At 38.8% G+C, this 16,835-nt stretch overlaps 1 protein-coding gene across 7 annotated transcripts in view; it reads right to left on the bottom strand.

Annotated features, from left to right (window-relative positions):
• Window positions 1-779: 779 nt before the first annotated feature.
• Window positions 780-16,835, bottom strand: part of LOC106872693 (serine/threonine-protein phosphatase 1 regulatory subunit 10) — a 156,092-nt gene continuing 140,036 nt past the window's right edge. For all 7 annotated transcript variants that reach the window (XM_014919769.3, XM_014919770.3, XM_052971009.2 and 4 more), the window contains 9 exons: window positions 14,193-14,304; window positions 13,307-13,504; window positions 12,699-12,763; window positions 12,240-12,284; window positions 10,285-10,409; window positions 7,320-7,395; window positions 5,365-5,698; window positions 3,162-3,656; window positions 780-1,448 (listed from right to left, as the gene is read on the bottom strand). In XM_014919769.3, coding sequence (XP_014775255.1) covers window positions 1,348-1,448; window positions 3,162-3,656; window positions 5,365-5,698; window positions 7,320-7,395; window positions 10,285-10,409; window positions 12,240-12,284; window positions 12,699-12,763; window positions 13,307-13,504; window positions 14,193-14,304 — 1,551 coding nt within the window. In that variant the 3' untranslated portion in view covers window positions 780-1,347. The remainder of the gene's footprint in view (window positions 1,449-3,161; window positions 3,657-5,364; window positions 5,699-7,319; window positions 7,396-10,284; window positions 10,410-12,239; window positions 12,285-12,698; window positions 12,764-13,306; window positions 13,505-14,192; window positions 14,305-16,835) is intronic.

The raw sequence follows: 16,835 nt of genomic DNA, 5'->3' as shown, positions 1-16,835 counted from the left end.
TATTTCCAGTGATGCATTGCAACAGTTGACAACCACAATGACACTAGTGCTAAGCCATGTTGGTCCAAATCAAATAATTTTTCCCTTGAATAAACACTGGTAGTGTAAAGAGAGGCGATACGCATGACCAAATGATGATCTGCACAAAACAATTAAAAATCTTGCTCCAGCCTGCACATGTTTGTACAGATCCATGGTGTGTTAAACCCTTAGCATTTAAACTGGCCATATCCGGCTCAAATATTTTACCTGATATATATGTTCAGACTGTCCAGATCTTGCCTCTTTCACCTACCCTACAATGTTATTCTAAAAATATACAATCAAATCATCAAAATCTTGAAGCTTTGAGATAATGCAGGATTAATTCAAAACATTGTGAATAAATAAGCATCACATTTGACGAAGTAATCTGAATGCTAATTGGGGTAATCAAGATTATACTGGTACTGTCATTAGCTTCTACTACAACCACTATCACTGCAAGAAGCCATTGAGAAGCCTCTATGCAGTCACTCGACCTGTTAGAGATAGCAGCCAAAACCTCCCTCAAATCACACCCTATCATCTTAATAAAATGAGTGATTATAGATTTGTTCTGAGTTGAACTGGAGTTAAACAACAACAATAAACCTAAACAGAGCCAATCCCCTTTTCCAACTGATATAGGTTTAGGGTTAGGGTTGGCTGTTCACACAAATTTCTGGATTTTCCACAAGCACATTTAAAAACAGCTTTTAAAAAATGAAAAAAAAAACAAAAAAAACAGCAAAACAAACTGAAGTAAATCATTTGTATTGTACAAAACTTTTTTCTCTCTTTTCCTTTCTTTCATACTTTTTTCTTTGATTCTTTTTGTTTTTGTTTTTTTTTTTCCTTTTACTTATCAAGTTCCTCATGAGACGAGACAGAAAGAAGGGAGAGAGAATGAATGGGAGAGAAGAGAGCGAGAAAGAGAGAGAGAGAGTGTGTGTATGTGTGTATATGTGTGTATGTGTGTGTGTGTGTGTGTGTGTGTGTGTGTGTGTGTATGCATGTGTGAAGGTTGTTGAATTGCCCTTGTCTCAGACAGGTCCAGTTTGTACACACATGGGGATTCAGGATAGGGTGAATTTAGAAAGATGAGTGATGATAATGAAAAAAACTAAAAAAAAAATAAGACCACCCCCACCAACCCACAATGTAAGGGATGCCCTTCACACACACAAACACACACCACATGATGGCAGGATGAAATGCAGTATCTTATGTACAGGCATAGGAACAACCCCATAAACCCACCCATCCCCAGCCCGACCCTCAAAAAAAAAACAAATGAGACATGGTTCTCTGAAAGCTCGCTTCTTGCTATAATGGTGGGCCATCAATACCAGGATGGAGGAATGCACAATTGCTTCCGTATCGACAGCCATTTGGTGAAGTAAAATGCCGGCAAATTTTGGGCAAATCTGTAAAAAAAAAAAACAGAAGAAAGGAAAAAAAGCTATTATTTTTGATTTACTTTTAAAGAAAGCAATTTGGTTGAAACAAAACTGTTAGCAATGTAGTTTATTTGGATCCAGACACTTTTATTAACAGAACATAAAGATAATAGACCTACAAAATTTATTATCCACAACTGAGCCTTTTTTTTCTCCCTGTAGTCCTTCAAACACAAACAGCATGATAGCCAGACAGGTTTCCACTAAAGATTGCAAACAAATGATATAACATGTATGATGGTAAAGTTTGATTACAATTAGTAATCAATGTCAAGGTAAGGAGACATGAACAAACACACATACATATATACGTGACAAATTTCTCTGAAGGCTACAGTGGATCACTTGTCATTCAATGATGAGGTTTCAGTCATTTAATCCACTGAATAACCCACATTTGAACCGGCAATTGACTGAATATCTCACAGACACAGCTACCCTTAATGTAATTCTCTAGCAGAGTTAGGAAATATCAACAAATGTTACCAGTTGTGTTGTCACACACAGACAAATAAATAAATGTGTATGTGTGTGTGTGTGTGTATGTGTTTGTGTGTGTGTGTGTGTGTGTGTGTGTGTGTGTGTGTGTGTGCATGTTGGTAGGAAGGGCATCAAGCTATAGAAACTAAGCCAAAACAGAGAATGGGAATCTGGTGTGGCCCCTGGCCTTGCCAGTTCCTGTCAAGCCATCCAATCCATGCAAGCATGGAAAACAGATGTTAAATGATGATGATGATGATGAAATATAGGCTTCATGGTACAAACAGAGGAGACAGAACTCAACATTCAACAGCAAATATATCCTTTTATATAGCTGTAAAGGTACAGAAGAGGCTCACAGCCTGAGAGCTTTGCACTGCGTACTTATTTAACTTTGACAGATCAGTTAGTGCAAAGTAGGAAATTCTCCACCGTTTCTGTGCACTAAATTCTACTCCCAAGTTATGAGCCATAAACCAAGGCTTTGATAGAAGACACTTGCCTATGGTGACATAGAGTGAGATCAAACCTAGAACCATGTAGTCGTTAAGCAAGCTTCTTAACCACATAGCCATGTCTGGACTTGCTACACAAGAACTTTATTCTGTTACCTATATAAAGATAAAAGACAAACTTGACCTCAATGATATTTCAACTTAACATAATAATGAATGTAGCAGCAGCAGTAGTAGTCCTTTCTGCTATAGGCTTTAAGGCCTGAAATTTTTGGAGGGAGCAGGCTAGTTACTTACGTATTTATTTTATTAACCCTGAAAGGATGTATGGCAAAACCAACCACAATGGATTGTGAATTCAGAACATAAAGGCAGATGGAATGCCACCGAGCATTTTGTCTGAGTTAATGCAACTCACTACATTATGCTAATAATAATAATAATAATAATAATAATAATAATAATAATAATAATAATGCTAATAATAATAATAATTCTTTCTACTAAAGGCACAAAGCCTGAAATTTGGTGGGAGGGGACGAGTTGATTAGGTCAACCCCAATAATTTTACTGCTACTTAATTTATTGACCCCAAAAGGATGCAAGGCAAAGTTGACCTCAGCGGAATTTGAACTCAGAACGTAAAGACAGATGAAATGCTGCCAAGCATGCTAACAACTCTGCCAGCTCACAGCCTTGATAATAATAATAATAATAATTCAGTATAAAAATTCTAAGTACATACCTCTTCCATTACGTCCTTGTCGTCCTCGCATTCCCTGAGGCATTGATCTATTATTACGAGGTGGATAGTTACGACCTGAGCGATTTCCTCTCATATGACCAGGGCCTTGGTCTTGACATGGTCCAGGTCCTGGGCCAGGACCTGGACCACATCCTGGGCCCGGCCCATGTCCGTGTCCTGGGCCAGGTCCACATCCTGGGCCTGGTCCATGACCAGGTCCTGGTCCAAAACCAGGTCCAGGTCCAAACCCAGGGCCTGGTCCAGGACCAGGGCCTAGTCCAGGACCATGTCCTCCAGGTCCAGGTCCAGGTCCAGGCCCAAGACCAGGCCCTGGAGGACAAGGGCCAAATGGGCCGGGTGGACCAGGCATTCCTTGAAGACCCGGATTAGGACATCTAGCACCTGGTGGTGGACAGTCTAGTGAACCTTCATGCCAGTTATCTATATACTCTGGAGGATAGTCTTGAGGAGGCTGCATTGGGGCACCACCTAAACCTGGGAAATGAAAGGGAAAAAACATATCAGAAATGTACTGAAAATGTGACAAACATAGAAAACAAGGAAAACTGGAGTAGAAGCACCTAGATGTAAGAACAACTAGTAACAGAGACTGGGAGGTGTAAAGCCGGTATGGAAATTCCTTTTCCAGAAAAGTAGGACACACTAAACACAGCTCATCATCAGGCAGTCCATATTATTAAAACAATTCCAGATAATTTTTCGTTTAGGCAAGCCATTCAAAACGTTTTGCAGACCACAGTTTCCCCATAACCTGTGTAAAGTCTGTCAGAGATGGAAAGCACTCTACTGCTTAGTATAGAACATGTTTGGATTTCCAATTTTTCATTTCCCCTAAAAGAAACCTATACGTTTCAAAGAGAACATAAGTTTATAAACAGTTCTTTCTTCCTATCTCTCTCTCTCTCTCTCTCTCTCTCTCTCTCTCCCTCTATATATATATATATATATATATATATATATATATATACATATTTAAAAATATATATATGTATTTGATCCAGTTGTATCTTTTTACCTAAAATTTGCATACACTGACGGTTATCAATGAAAGTAAAGCAGGCCTAGAGTTGTCTCCCATATCTACAACTCGAACCACATTAACCAATCATATTGCATGCTGTACAATTTTTATAACATAGTGGCTGTCTTCGTTCACAGATCTAGAAATGAGCTAATAACTACTGCCCTACAATTCTAATAAGGAAAAATCTGCCTCAACAAATTCCATCTGACCCATCAAGCATGGAAAAAGTGAAAGTTAAATGATGAAGACGATCATGATCACTGTCATGATATAGACATACTATGACATGCCTCTTTCCAATTACCATTTTCCAAATTCCTTCACAAGGCATTTCATTGGACAGGAACTATAATTAGTTTCTCAGTGGTTCGAAAATTGGCTTCAACTTCTCAGCCATTACATCCTGCTTATCCAAGGTGTCATGCAATGAGACAGTATCTTAAGAAGTGAACTTTTCAACCACATGGTCATGTCTGTACTCCATTATAACAAAATTTTCATTGAGAATTTCTTTTCATAGCCATTCAATTTCATTTTAACTGAATTTTTACCAGTATGCATATGGGTATGTATATATCTATATCCATAAAGCTATCTATCTATCTATCTATATATATATATATATATATATATATATATATATATATATATATGATGGATCTCAGAGCCCCCAAAAATAGTTGTTGAACTTATAACACCTTACCTTCTCCCCTTTACTTTTCTCTGTCGTTTGTACTCTAAGTAAGTTTGAACTATCAATATATAAATATCTATATATTTATACTTGAATATTCATCACCTGAAAATCTTCAGTCTTTGCTTTCTTTGTTTACATGTATACACATATATATCTATTGTATACCAAACCCAAGCTGTTATATTTAGTTTATCTGCATATTTGCCTCTAATATATATATATATATAGATATAAATACACACACACACAGAACAAGCTTTGCAGCTACCAAACGTCATTTTTCAACCCTAGTTTAGGGATAGAAAACGTTTGCCTAAGGTGCCATATAATGAAATTGAACTAAGTCAGAATCACCTGGTTTTTTTCTTTTTAAGCAACCTTCTTAACCAAACAGCTTTGCCATATTAAACAACAACAAACACAACATCACATACAGAAACACCATCAAATATTTTACAAACCAGGAAGTTGATTTTTCAGAGGTTCCAAAATTTGCTTCAACTTCTCGGTCATTTCATCCTGTTTGCCATAATCATTACCCGAGTTTCCCATCAAAGAGAAGAGCAAATTCTGGACATTAGCCACCACAGGACTCGGAGTATGATCCATCATTGCAGTGTTGTCTGGTTGTGGTGGGGGTTGAATCTGTGGCTGGAGAGAGGCCATCAAGTTAGCTAGTTCTGGTGGCAAGTTGACCCCAGCCGAAGCTCCTTGATCCATTCCTTCCATTGGGGCTACAATGTCTTGCGTGTGATCATAGGAGTATTCTTGTTCCTCACCAACCGATGCATGCTCCTGGTAAAAAATATAACAAGTGGGGGAAACACAGATATGACAGAAAGGCCCAGAATACATCCAGTAAGTGAAATATCAAATGAAGAGAAGACTAAGAAAGAGAAAAGGAGAGACAGACAAACAGAAACAGACAAAGAGACTATGAGAGAGACAGAGAAAGAAAGATAAGACATAAGTAGTGTATTCCTTTTACTTCTTCGACCCTTTAGCATTCAGATTATTCTGTTAAATGCAAGGATTTTACATTTATATTGTTGTTAATTATCATGCATTATTTTATAGCCTCAAAATTTTGATGATGTGATGGTTTTGTAATGACATTATAGAGTAGGTGTGACAGGCTGGATCTGGTTTCAACATAGAACAGGTAGCATATTTTGGTTGGATGTGGCCAGTTTAAATGATAATGGACAAAGAAGTAAACCATGATCAGCATGAATAGGCTCTCTGTTAAGAGGCACAAGCACTGGCACACACATGTACACACATGAGGATAAATTCCACCTACCAGATTCAATCACAAGGCTTCAGTCAGTCTGAGGTTATAGCAGAAGACACTTGCCCAAGTTGCCATACAGTGGGACTGAACTTGAAACCATGTGGCTAGAAAGCAAGCTTCCTAACCACACAGTCAAACATATTTGTCTTTCACATTCACCTTGTAGCCTAACCCTCTCTCTCTCTCTCTCTCTCTCTCTCTCTCTCTCTCTCTCTCTCTCTATCTATCTATCTATCTATCTCTATCTCATTCTCTCTGTTTATCAGACAGGTATGTATTTAACTCTACACTGAGATATTTGCTCGTGTCCCTTGATCATATCTTCATATCCCACACTACTATACCAAGTCAGTTGAGGGATCTTACCTTGCAGGTGACCTCACCAATACTAGTGCCATGAAAAAAAAATCACCCAATACACTCTGTAAAGCAGTTGGCATTAGGAAGGGCATCCAACTGTAGAAACAATGCCAAAACAGACACTGGTAATTGGATCAGCCCTCTGGCTCATCTGTTAATGCCAAATCATCCAACATGGGAAAAGAGGGCATTAAATGATGATGATGATTATGACCATGATCATAAAAAAAAAGGTAAAGGTTACCTTTTCAAATCATGCTGACTCAAGGGCCAGTTGTCCAGTTTCCAAAGCATATAAATTCCCCACATGGACAGGACACCAGTCTGTTGCAAGATTATTCATTTTTGCCAGCTGAGTGGACTGGAGCAATGTGAAATGAAGTGTTTTGCTCAAGAACACAATACATTGCCTGGTCCAGGAATCAAAACCACAATCTTACAATCATGAGTCCAACACCTTAACCACTAAGCCATGTGCCTCCACTGATCATGACCATGATGATTGAGTAATCCCCGAGATTGGTGGGAAGGAGAAAGGAGGGCAGCATCCTCCAAATGGAGAGACCTAGCCCTGATGCTTGTGAATGTTAAAGTAACAACATTACACACACCTACTTGTATCTTTAAGTTCATAACTGTAACTTATTGTGACATGTACTGCACTGTGAGACAAGTGTTGGTGGGGGGTAAATTAAAATAGTCATGTGATATTGTTCTATATATACTGACATTGGTGCTAAACTTTGGTAATTATATACTTACATCTTCCAGAGGAATTACTTTATGTTCTTCCTGTTCAACAGGTTCTAAATCTGGTTCACTTGGTCCATCTGGTAACCTAGGAGAGAGAGGATTGTTCATTTAATTACTGTAAGTCTTTTGTTTTCCCATGCTGACAGAGGATGGACAGATGCTAGTTTAAAGTAGCATTATTTTGGGAGGTTGCTCTTCCACTTGTCAACCTTTTACCATTATTGTAAGTAAGGGATTTTTTTTTTTTCATTTCACCACTTCAAGAGCTCAGAGCTACACAATGCAATGTCCACTGAGAATGTAAGCACAACACCACCATTTTACTTTCTTTAGAGATCTCATGCAAGATGCAAAAGGTAACAGCTTCCATACTTCGACACTTACACACACACACACACACACACACACACACACACACACACAAATGGCTTCCCAGTCACCTCACAAGACATTAATCAACCCAAGGCAATAGTTGAAGGCACTTTCCCAAGATGCTGTACAAAGGAACCTGAACAGAAGAAGATGTAAAAAGATAGAGAGAAAAAGGTATAGAGAGCGCCTTAATCTCAGACAGCCACTGAACATCATCAATTAACATCCATTTTCCATGCTGGTCTGGCTTAATGATAATATGATGATGATTCACTGACTACTTGCTTAATTCAACATGTACCACTAGTAACAGGTTATTGCTATTACATTTGTTCAGTAGGGACTGTCTAGTTATGTTGTAGCCAAACAGCTAAACAGCTTCTACATGAACTGTTTGAGAAAGCTTTTGAAAATCACCTGGCAAGACAAGGCCCCATATGTGGAGGTCCTCTCTTGAGCTGATTTTCCAAGCATTTACACTCTGCTGAGGAGAGCACAAGTCAGATGGGCAGGCCACCTTGTTTGAATACCTGACATGTGACTCCCCAAGAGATTGTTTTACAACAAACAACAAACTTAATAACAACAGAACTAATGACAATGGCAATGTGTCACTGCTGAATCCCCTCCATGCCACCAACTAATGAAAAACTGTTTTCAGGAACACTGCAACTGCGTTTGACTAGTCAATAAAAGACAGGATATTTGAAGGTAACTGAGAAACATATAAACAACTAAATAAATAAAACATCAGGAACAACATGGGATTTAACAGTAGGGGAAGTAACTCTTGATACGTACACTATTCGTTTCACATCAATTATTACTGCGCAATAGTAGATGCAAAACGAATAACTTTCTGACCAGTTATAATGCATTCACCAGGAATATACTTCTCGACAATGTAAAAGTATAAATGCTCAAATTCTCTTTTAGAGGGTACATTTTTTCTGACTTCAGAACAATCGACTAATAACATATATATATATATATATATATAAGCAATGTTAATTCTCTAAATGAAGTATTAACAGTAACTGCACGATAAAGTGTAGTATATAGCCACTTAAGTGTGGCTGACCCCTAGGGGTGGATGTTACTGTTGCTTTCCCTTGGCAAACAGGACACAGTCGTGTGTCGATAAGCCAGCTGGAGGAGATGTCCTCCTGGGGCTAAAAGCAACAGTAACATCCACCCCTAGGGGTCAGCCACACTTAAGTGGCAATATACTACACTTTATATATATATATATATATATATTTATTCCTGCGGGTGACACGTAAAAGCACCCACTACACGCTCTGAGTGGTTGGCGTTAGGAAGGGCATCCAGCTGTAGAAACTCTGCCAAATCAGATTGGAGCCTGGTGTAGCCATCCGGTTTCACCAGTCCTCAGTCAAATCGTCCAACCCATGCCAGCATGGAAAGCAGACATTAGACGATGATGGTGATGATATATATACACACACACATATAAGTTTGCCATCATTTAACACCAACCATGGGCCAGATGGTATTTGTTGTGGCAGATTTTCTATAACAGAATGCCAAACAACCACACAGCTTGGAAGCAAGGAGTGGAATGTTGTTTCATCTCAGTTAAAGAAACTTGTTTGTGCATGGGAGAAGGTGGAGCTTGATCAATAGAAGGGATGGGGGGGGGGGGCTGTACCTATAAATTTCACAAGACCAAGACCAATATGGCTGATGTTCTGACAAGTGAGATTGCAACCACAGTTCAATCTGGAGCAATCAGAACTAGATGTTAGGGTTAGTGGTATAACAATGACAGGACCATGCCTAACATCACACCTATGATGCCAAAATATTACTTAGCTTACAAGATTTGATACATACACAAACTATGATCTCTTTTTTTCTGTGACATTATATACATAGCTACCTCATCCAGTATGAGTTTTTGAAATAGTGGGGCGAAGTTTTAATGAGATTTGGCTGTTTATTCTAGCTGGTTGAGTGATTGTGTAAAAGCTGTAGCCCACCTGAATATGCAAGAGGTACAGCTTGTGGCTGTAGCAAGCTTCAGTTTACGGTGTCCTTCTTACATAAGTCACCTCCAAACATCCAGGAATATACAATTTCCAAGAACACTACTACAACATAACAGCATCCTAAAAACATGATTTCTCACACTCAGCTGACAGAAATAGCAGCAACAACAACCGCACTCACTCTGAAGACTGTCCTGTGATGCAAAACACCAATAAAATGTGCAAAAGAACAACTGGGTCCTCTTCAGTGATACCACCAGAATCTAGAGGCAAATAGAGATAAACTGAGCAGTTTGAAAAGTGCAACATGTAGCAGGCTGTCACACTGTATTACATACAGTTGATCACCACATGTTGGAGTGTGTCATGTTGCGTCAGTTATGTGGAAACCAGATTCATTCTGAATAACAGTGAGTCATGCCTAGTCATTCAGCCAACTCCCTGTTTGGCGCAGGTCTAGCTGGTCATGGCTGACATGGACCAACATGACAGCAAACACAACATTGCTAAACATTTACAAGAAAGGAAAAGCACTGTCCTTGTTAAAAAATGCAAATTTTATTGATATGAAGGAATGGAAATTTACTTACATATGCTTGGAAAAATATAGGGCTTGAAGTACACCTTGCTCCCTCTGCTTTTGAATTTCTTTCTCCACACTGTTGCAGCCATTCTCTGTCAGTGTGTGGCCTTCAAAAGGCAATAGTTTTTGCCACTGCAAGTACAAGACAATCACATGACAAATATACCAATCAAAATTTCTGAAATGGGTTCTTGTTAATAAGCTTAAAATTTTTTTTTTATGAAAATTAACGCTTCAATCTGTGACTTACATTTAAAAATAATGATATCTTCTCAAAAAGTTGGGGTGGGGCAATAGAAGACATATCACATTTGGAAGAAACAATAGTGTTGCCCTTTCTAATAACAATGATAAGCTGGACAACAAAGACATCTGATATTGTTGTTTAACAGTCAATTCTAAATGAGCAGACATGGTTAAAGCCATTCCAACTCTGACCATTCTGTCTTTGTGGTGGTATCTACAACCATGACATCCAATAATTCCATCATATTTTCAAAGTGGTATGGTTTGATTTGGTGGTGATTTGATTGTTGTTTATTGCAGGTCAAGCAGTTGTGTTGAGAAAACCTTGACAATACCATTTTTAGATAATACGTAGAGACTAATGTGATTTCTATCAGTAGCAAAAAAAAAAAAAGAAAGAAAGAAAGAAAATTGATCACTTGTTATAGCAGCAGTAATAACAATTTCTACCAGAGAAGATAGAAATATTTCTCCTGTTTCTACTGGCAGTATGGACAATCATGCCATTTATTCCTCCCAGCAGTTAAGACGTTTAGATCTACTAAAGAAGATGGGAACAACTCTCCTAGTGTTCTACTAACAGAGTGGACAAAATCTTGTTTATTTCTACTAGCAGTTATGACATTTAAATCAACCAAATTTAAACAGCTCTTATTTCTACCAAACACAAAGGCAATCAATTAGCTCATTATTAGAAACTGTGCTAGCATTTTTCCATTATTAATTAATTAATCAATCAGGAGGAGGAGGAGGAGGAGGAGGAGGAGGAGGAGGAGCACATAAGATCTTTGTGGTTCCTCACACACTTATGAAGCTGGTGTCTTTGAACTTCCGCAGAGGCTGGCTGAGGCAGAGCAATTGCTGAAATGTTAAGAGTTGCATAAATGAAGCAGAGCTGTGTCAGGACGATAAAAGACGAAGAGAGAGGAAGATGTGCTGGCCAGGCTGGAGCAGAGATGATGTGTAGTTTACTGGTTCAGAGTAAGCAGCAATAATTAGAGTTTGAATAAAAGAAGCAGAGAGAAGAAAGAGCAGGTCTTTGGGCCAGGAGTCTTAACATATTAGTAAAAGAGTATTTGCCACTTAGCCCAATAGCATCCTTTTGGATAATGAACAAGGAAATTATTTGTAGCAACGTAGGAGGTTTTAACTGTGTGATGCTTATCATTAAAGAGAGTGTAGTACAAAATTGTTGCTACATTGATGTGCCATGATTGTATGATTGCATTGTTGAGGGAAATATGATCTCATACTCTTTATTAAGGAACGTTTCGAGATCATTAACAGAACCAATGCATAGCTACAGTGAGGTCTTTATGTTCTTAGTGAATAAGGGTTAGGGTGCATGGGGTCAAGGAAAAGTGAAGAGTGGGTATCATTTGTTTAAAAGTACACTGATGCGTGTGCGTGTGCACGCACGCATGTGTGTGTGCATACATGTGGTAAGCAGTACAGAAATGATAAATATCTAATATAAAATTCATGCTGATTAGGACTTTAAAGTTTTGCCTAACGGCTTATGTAACCAGATTGACAAACCATCAGGCAGACCTTAGAACCTCGGTCAACATAAATTTTATAACAAATTTTAATCTACGCCCAGTTTTGTGAGCCCCTTCATCAGCAAGTGTGTCCACTTTTATTTTCAAAATCAGTTTAAAATAATAAACCCTTATTTCGCATTTAAATGTTTTAATACAAGATAATAATACTTACAGTCATCTGTTCTTTCATTGTATCATGACATAAACGTTTCACAGCCTAGAAAACAGAAAGGAAATAACATCAGAGTTGCCAGATGCCTGCATAAAAGAATCTTTTAATCCTTTCGCATTCAGATTACCCTGTCAAATGTGATGATCATTCATTCACACTGCTTTGAATTAATCAGGCTTCAAGATTTCAATGATGTGATTGTTTATTTTTAAAATGACACTAAAGGATAGGTGTGAGAGGTTGGATCTGGCCAGTGTGAACATAAAACTGGTAGGAATATTTGGGTCAGATGTGAATACTAAAGAGTAAATGAACTGCTTTCTTTAAAATGCTTTTACCTTGTGCCTGTGTAAGAAATCAGTATTAATCTAAATAAAATGGCATTCTTTATCCTCTACCTGAAGTAGTTACAGTGGAAAAACTTTGTCAGAAATTTAATGATAAACAAACACAACCTACCCTTCTGTCCATCAACATCTCTTCTTTCTTCATCGCATCAAAATCTTTGGGTCGATTTACATTTTCTGCAAATAGAAGAAATAATCAAGATCAAAGACAAAGAACAAAGGAAGATAACAACTGAGGGGTAAAAATGAGTAATTCTTCATTAGATTTTCCGTCAATAAAACCAATTCCAAAAGAGAATATCTTTTGTCTCTTATCATTTATTTGTTTCAGTCATTGGACGGTGGCCATGCTGGGGCACTGCCTTGAAGGGTTTAGACAAATAAATCAACCCCAGCACCTACTTTATTAGGCATAGTACTTATTCTATCAGTCACTTCTTGCCAAACTGCTAAGTTACAGGGATGTAAACAAACAAACACCAGTTGTCAAGAGGTGGTGAGAGGCAAACACAAACATAAAGAAACACACACACACACATAGTTTCTTTCAGTTTCTGTCGACCAAATCAACTCACAAGGCTTTGGTTGGCCTGGGGTTATAGGAGAAGACACTGACCCAAAGTGCCACACAGTAGGGCTGAACCCAAAACCTTGTGGTTGCTAAGCAAACTTCTGACCACACAACCACACATCGGTAAAGCAAACAGCAGTTCAGCTTACCTCGCTCTGTCTCATCCAGCTCAAAATAAAATATCTGTCGCAGGTGTGTTTCGTCATTCTTCCCATCATCTGCCCACGTCACACTCTTCTTTGGCTTGCGACGAACTAAAGCTGCCTGCACTGCTGAACTGCTATCATTGGAGTTTTCTGGCTGTTCTCCACTGATTCCATCTCGACTGGATGGTGACTCTTCGTTTACTTAAAATATAAGACAGACATATTAGAGAGGAAGAATGGGATGAGGAGAGAGAGGATAGAGAGGGAAGGGAGAGAGGAGGAGGAGAGGTCTATATAGATGATGGGAGAAGAGCAAAAGAGAGGTAGTTGGTGAGAGAGACGGAGAGACAGAAAGAGACTGAGAAACATAGAGAGAGAGGAAAAAACAAGCAGAATAAATGAAAGAGGAGTAGGACAAGAGACAAAAGGAGAGTGGGGGGCTAATAGATTTTGCACCTCTCCTTGAAAAATGCATTTTTTTGAAAAGCATATAAAACCTGTCGTCCCTTGTACACCCTAAAACACAAATTGTAAAACATAGTATTGCATGTCCCTGGGAGGGCAACACTGGTAGTAACCAATAGATCGTCATGTGAACTCATTATTTTGATTTGAGTGAGTGCAACACAATACATTCTGCTAAAAGCCCCAGTTAGAGAGAAGGGAAATTCTTTGAAGATGATTGGCCCTTGTCACACCACAAAGCCTATAAAGGGGTCCAACAATTGCTTACAAAGGAACTTCAGGACCCTCAGATATTGGTATTTGTCCACATGACATTGAGAGAAAAAAAGCAACAGGATACACAGACAGACAGTGAAAAAAGGAGACATGAGAAAGACATAAAAGAAAATAGTAAACAAGATACTTAAAGAAAGAGAGTCAACACCTTCTTCTTTCATTTCAACATCATTAGAAGAATCACCATTTTTCTCTTCACTTGGAGAACTCTCTGGCTCAGCTTTCACATCTTCTGTTGTCTCCAATGTTTCACGATAAAACTACAGAAAGAATAAAACAAAAAAACCCAAATTTCCATTAAAAAAATAAGAATACATACAAGAAAGAAAATATTTATTTTCTTATTTTATTCATTTAGCCCAACACCACTGTGAATGGTTTATAAATTTTCAGATGATTTTGTAAAAATTAGCACAGGAATTCAAAGTATTGCTGTTTAGTACCAAGTCGGTCTTCAGCAAATATGCTTATGACAAACAGAATTCCAGCCATCTATTTTTCAGACAATATATGTAGAACTAAATTTTCCAAGGTGTTGTACCCATTTTCTTTTTGCAAATGAATTTTGGCTGCTATTTCTAGAAGGTCAAATAACAACAATCGAGGGAATGAGGGAAGCTCTTTCATTGGCTTACATATCAGTGTATAAAAGAAATAGAGGGTGTAAGTCAGGGATACTCGTTCTTTTTCAAAAGTGTAGGATGAACAAAAGCATCTTGCATTGGAGAGCTGCCCGAGAGACGTGGTTAGTAAGAGAGTATGCCTATACTGAGGCAGCTAGCAATAGAGAAAGAGAGTTAGCATAAGACAGAGACAGAGAAAGGCAGAGGGGTAAAACGAGACAGATGAAGTGTGCTATATCTAACACTGACTATGCTCAATTTCGCATTGAAGCTAGTAAAAGTCAGACGGCCACAACCAGTCTTAAAAGTAAAATTTAGGACACTCCTCCTGCTCTTTAAGTTATCTCCCTTGTAGTAACTGTACACTACGAAATTTCATTAGCTTTTCCTTTTCACTCACCCTCAATGAACTATCTTATGACAATATATACATGTATGTTGGAGAAGATGTTTTCCTGAGGCTAAATAGTAGTAACATTCGTCCTAATCAGGACTGCCACTTTACGTTGGCAAATAAACTTTACTCTGAAGTACTGTTACTGCATGTCTCTCGTTCAGAGATTTAGAACTAATATCATCATCATCATCATCATCATCGTTTAACGTCCGCTTTCCATGCTAGCATGGGTTGGACGATTTGACTGAGGACTGGTGAAACCAGATGGCTACACCAGGCTCCAATCTGATTTGGCAGAGTTTCTACAGCTGGATGCCCTTCCTAACGCCAACCACTCAGAGAGTGTAGTGGGTGCTTTTACGTGCCACCGGCATGAAGGCTAGTCAGGCGGTACTGGCAACGGCCACGCTCAAAATGGTGTATTTTATGTGCCACCCGCACAAGAGCCAGTCCAGGGGCACTGGCAACGATCTCGCTCGAAAGTCCTTAGACATGCCGCGGGCACAAGTGCCAGAAAGGCGATGCTGGGCACAGGTGCCATCACAATTTCGCTTGCCCCAATAAGTCTTCGCAAGCTGAGTTTTGTGTCCAATGAAGGAGACGGCGTTGGCATGGGTGCCAGTCGTCGAATTTAACTCGATTTCGATTTCAACAGGTCTTCATAAGTGGAGTTTAGTGTCCAATGAAGGAAGGTACGCCTAAGTGGACTGGCTGAGGCCTTAGATTTAGGTCTCACTTGGCCTGCTGGGTTTTCTCACGCACAGCATTTGGCAGAGTTTCTACAGCTGGATGCCCTTCTTTATTAACAACTATTAACAGTGTAAAAGTGAGCAGCTGAATCTAACAGGGAATAGAAAGTCTCAAGGATGACCCAAAGTCTGTATATCCTGCAACTGCCACCAGCAAGAGAAACAGTGGTCAGGTTCAACACACGCAGACGGATGACAAGTGATTGACTATAAATCAAGCAGCCAATGCTATTAGCATATCCTGTGAGAGAGTTGAGAATATTCTACACAATGAATTTGGCATGATGAAGGTTTCTACTCAGTGGGTGCCATGTCTTCTGATACCAGATCAAAAGCACACTAAGCTGATCACATCACAGGAAAATCTGACATTGTTTTAGGTAGATCCAACTGGTTTCCTTGAATATTTCCTAACCTCGGATGCATGTTGGGTTCATCACTTTGAGTGAGAGACAAAGAGGCAATCCATGCAGTAGAAACATCCCTCTTCACCTACTCCAAAAGAGGCCAAGGTCGTTCCATGTGTGAAAGGCGATGGCCTTAGTTTTTTGGAGATACAAAAGGCACTGTGTTTATTGACTACCTTCAAAAGGGCCATAGTATCATGGAGAGTACTATCAAGACTACATGCTCAGCTGTTTCTGAGGACTTTGAGTTACTTCCTAATGCTGGCAGATGTAGTTCACAAAAAATATGCAACCAGTGATGGAAGCAAAAATTGGAAAGACTTGGCCTCCATCTTCTGGGTGGAGAGATAAAAAACATCTAACATTTCAAATCATAATGCAGGGAAATTTAAAGGTTGAATGGTGAAGATGACAGGCAGAAGTGGATGGAAAAAGTAGGTAGCTCGATGAGGATGTGGGGTGACTCCAAGTTTTGTCCAAATTTATACATCTTTCTATGATCTTTCTATACTGGACTAACTGTATTTTCATCAAATTTCAAATTGTTTACAGAATTGGGAGATTTACATAGAGAAAGCATTACAAAAATTTAAAAGATATCATTTTGTGCTTACA

This window comes from Octopus bimaculoides, chromosome 10 (assembly GCF_046866305.1).
Source record: "Octopus bimaculoides isolate indiv1 chromosome 10, ASM4686630v1, whole genome shotgun sequence".
Taxonomy (NCBI): Eukaryota; Metazoa; Mollusca; class Cephalopoda; order Octopoda; family Octopodidae; genus Octopus; species Octopus bimaculoides.
This window is presented reverse-complemented; position numbering and strand designations above follow the sequence as displayed.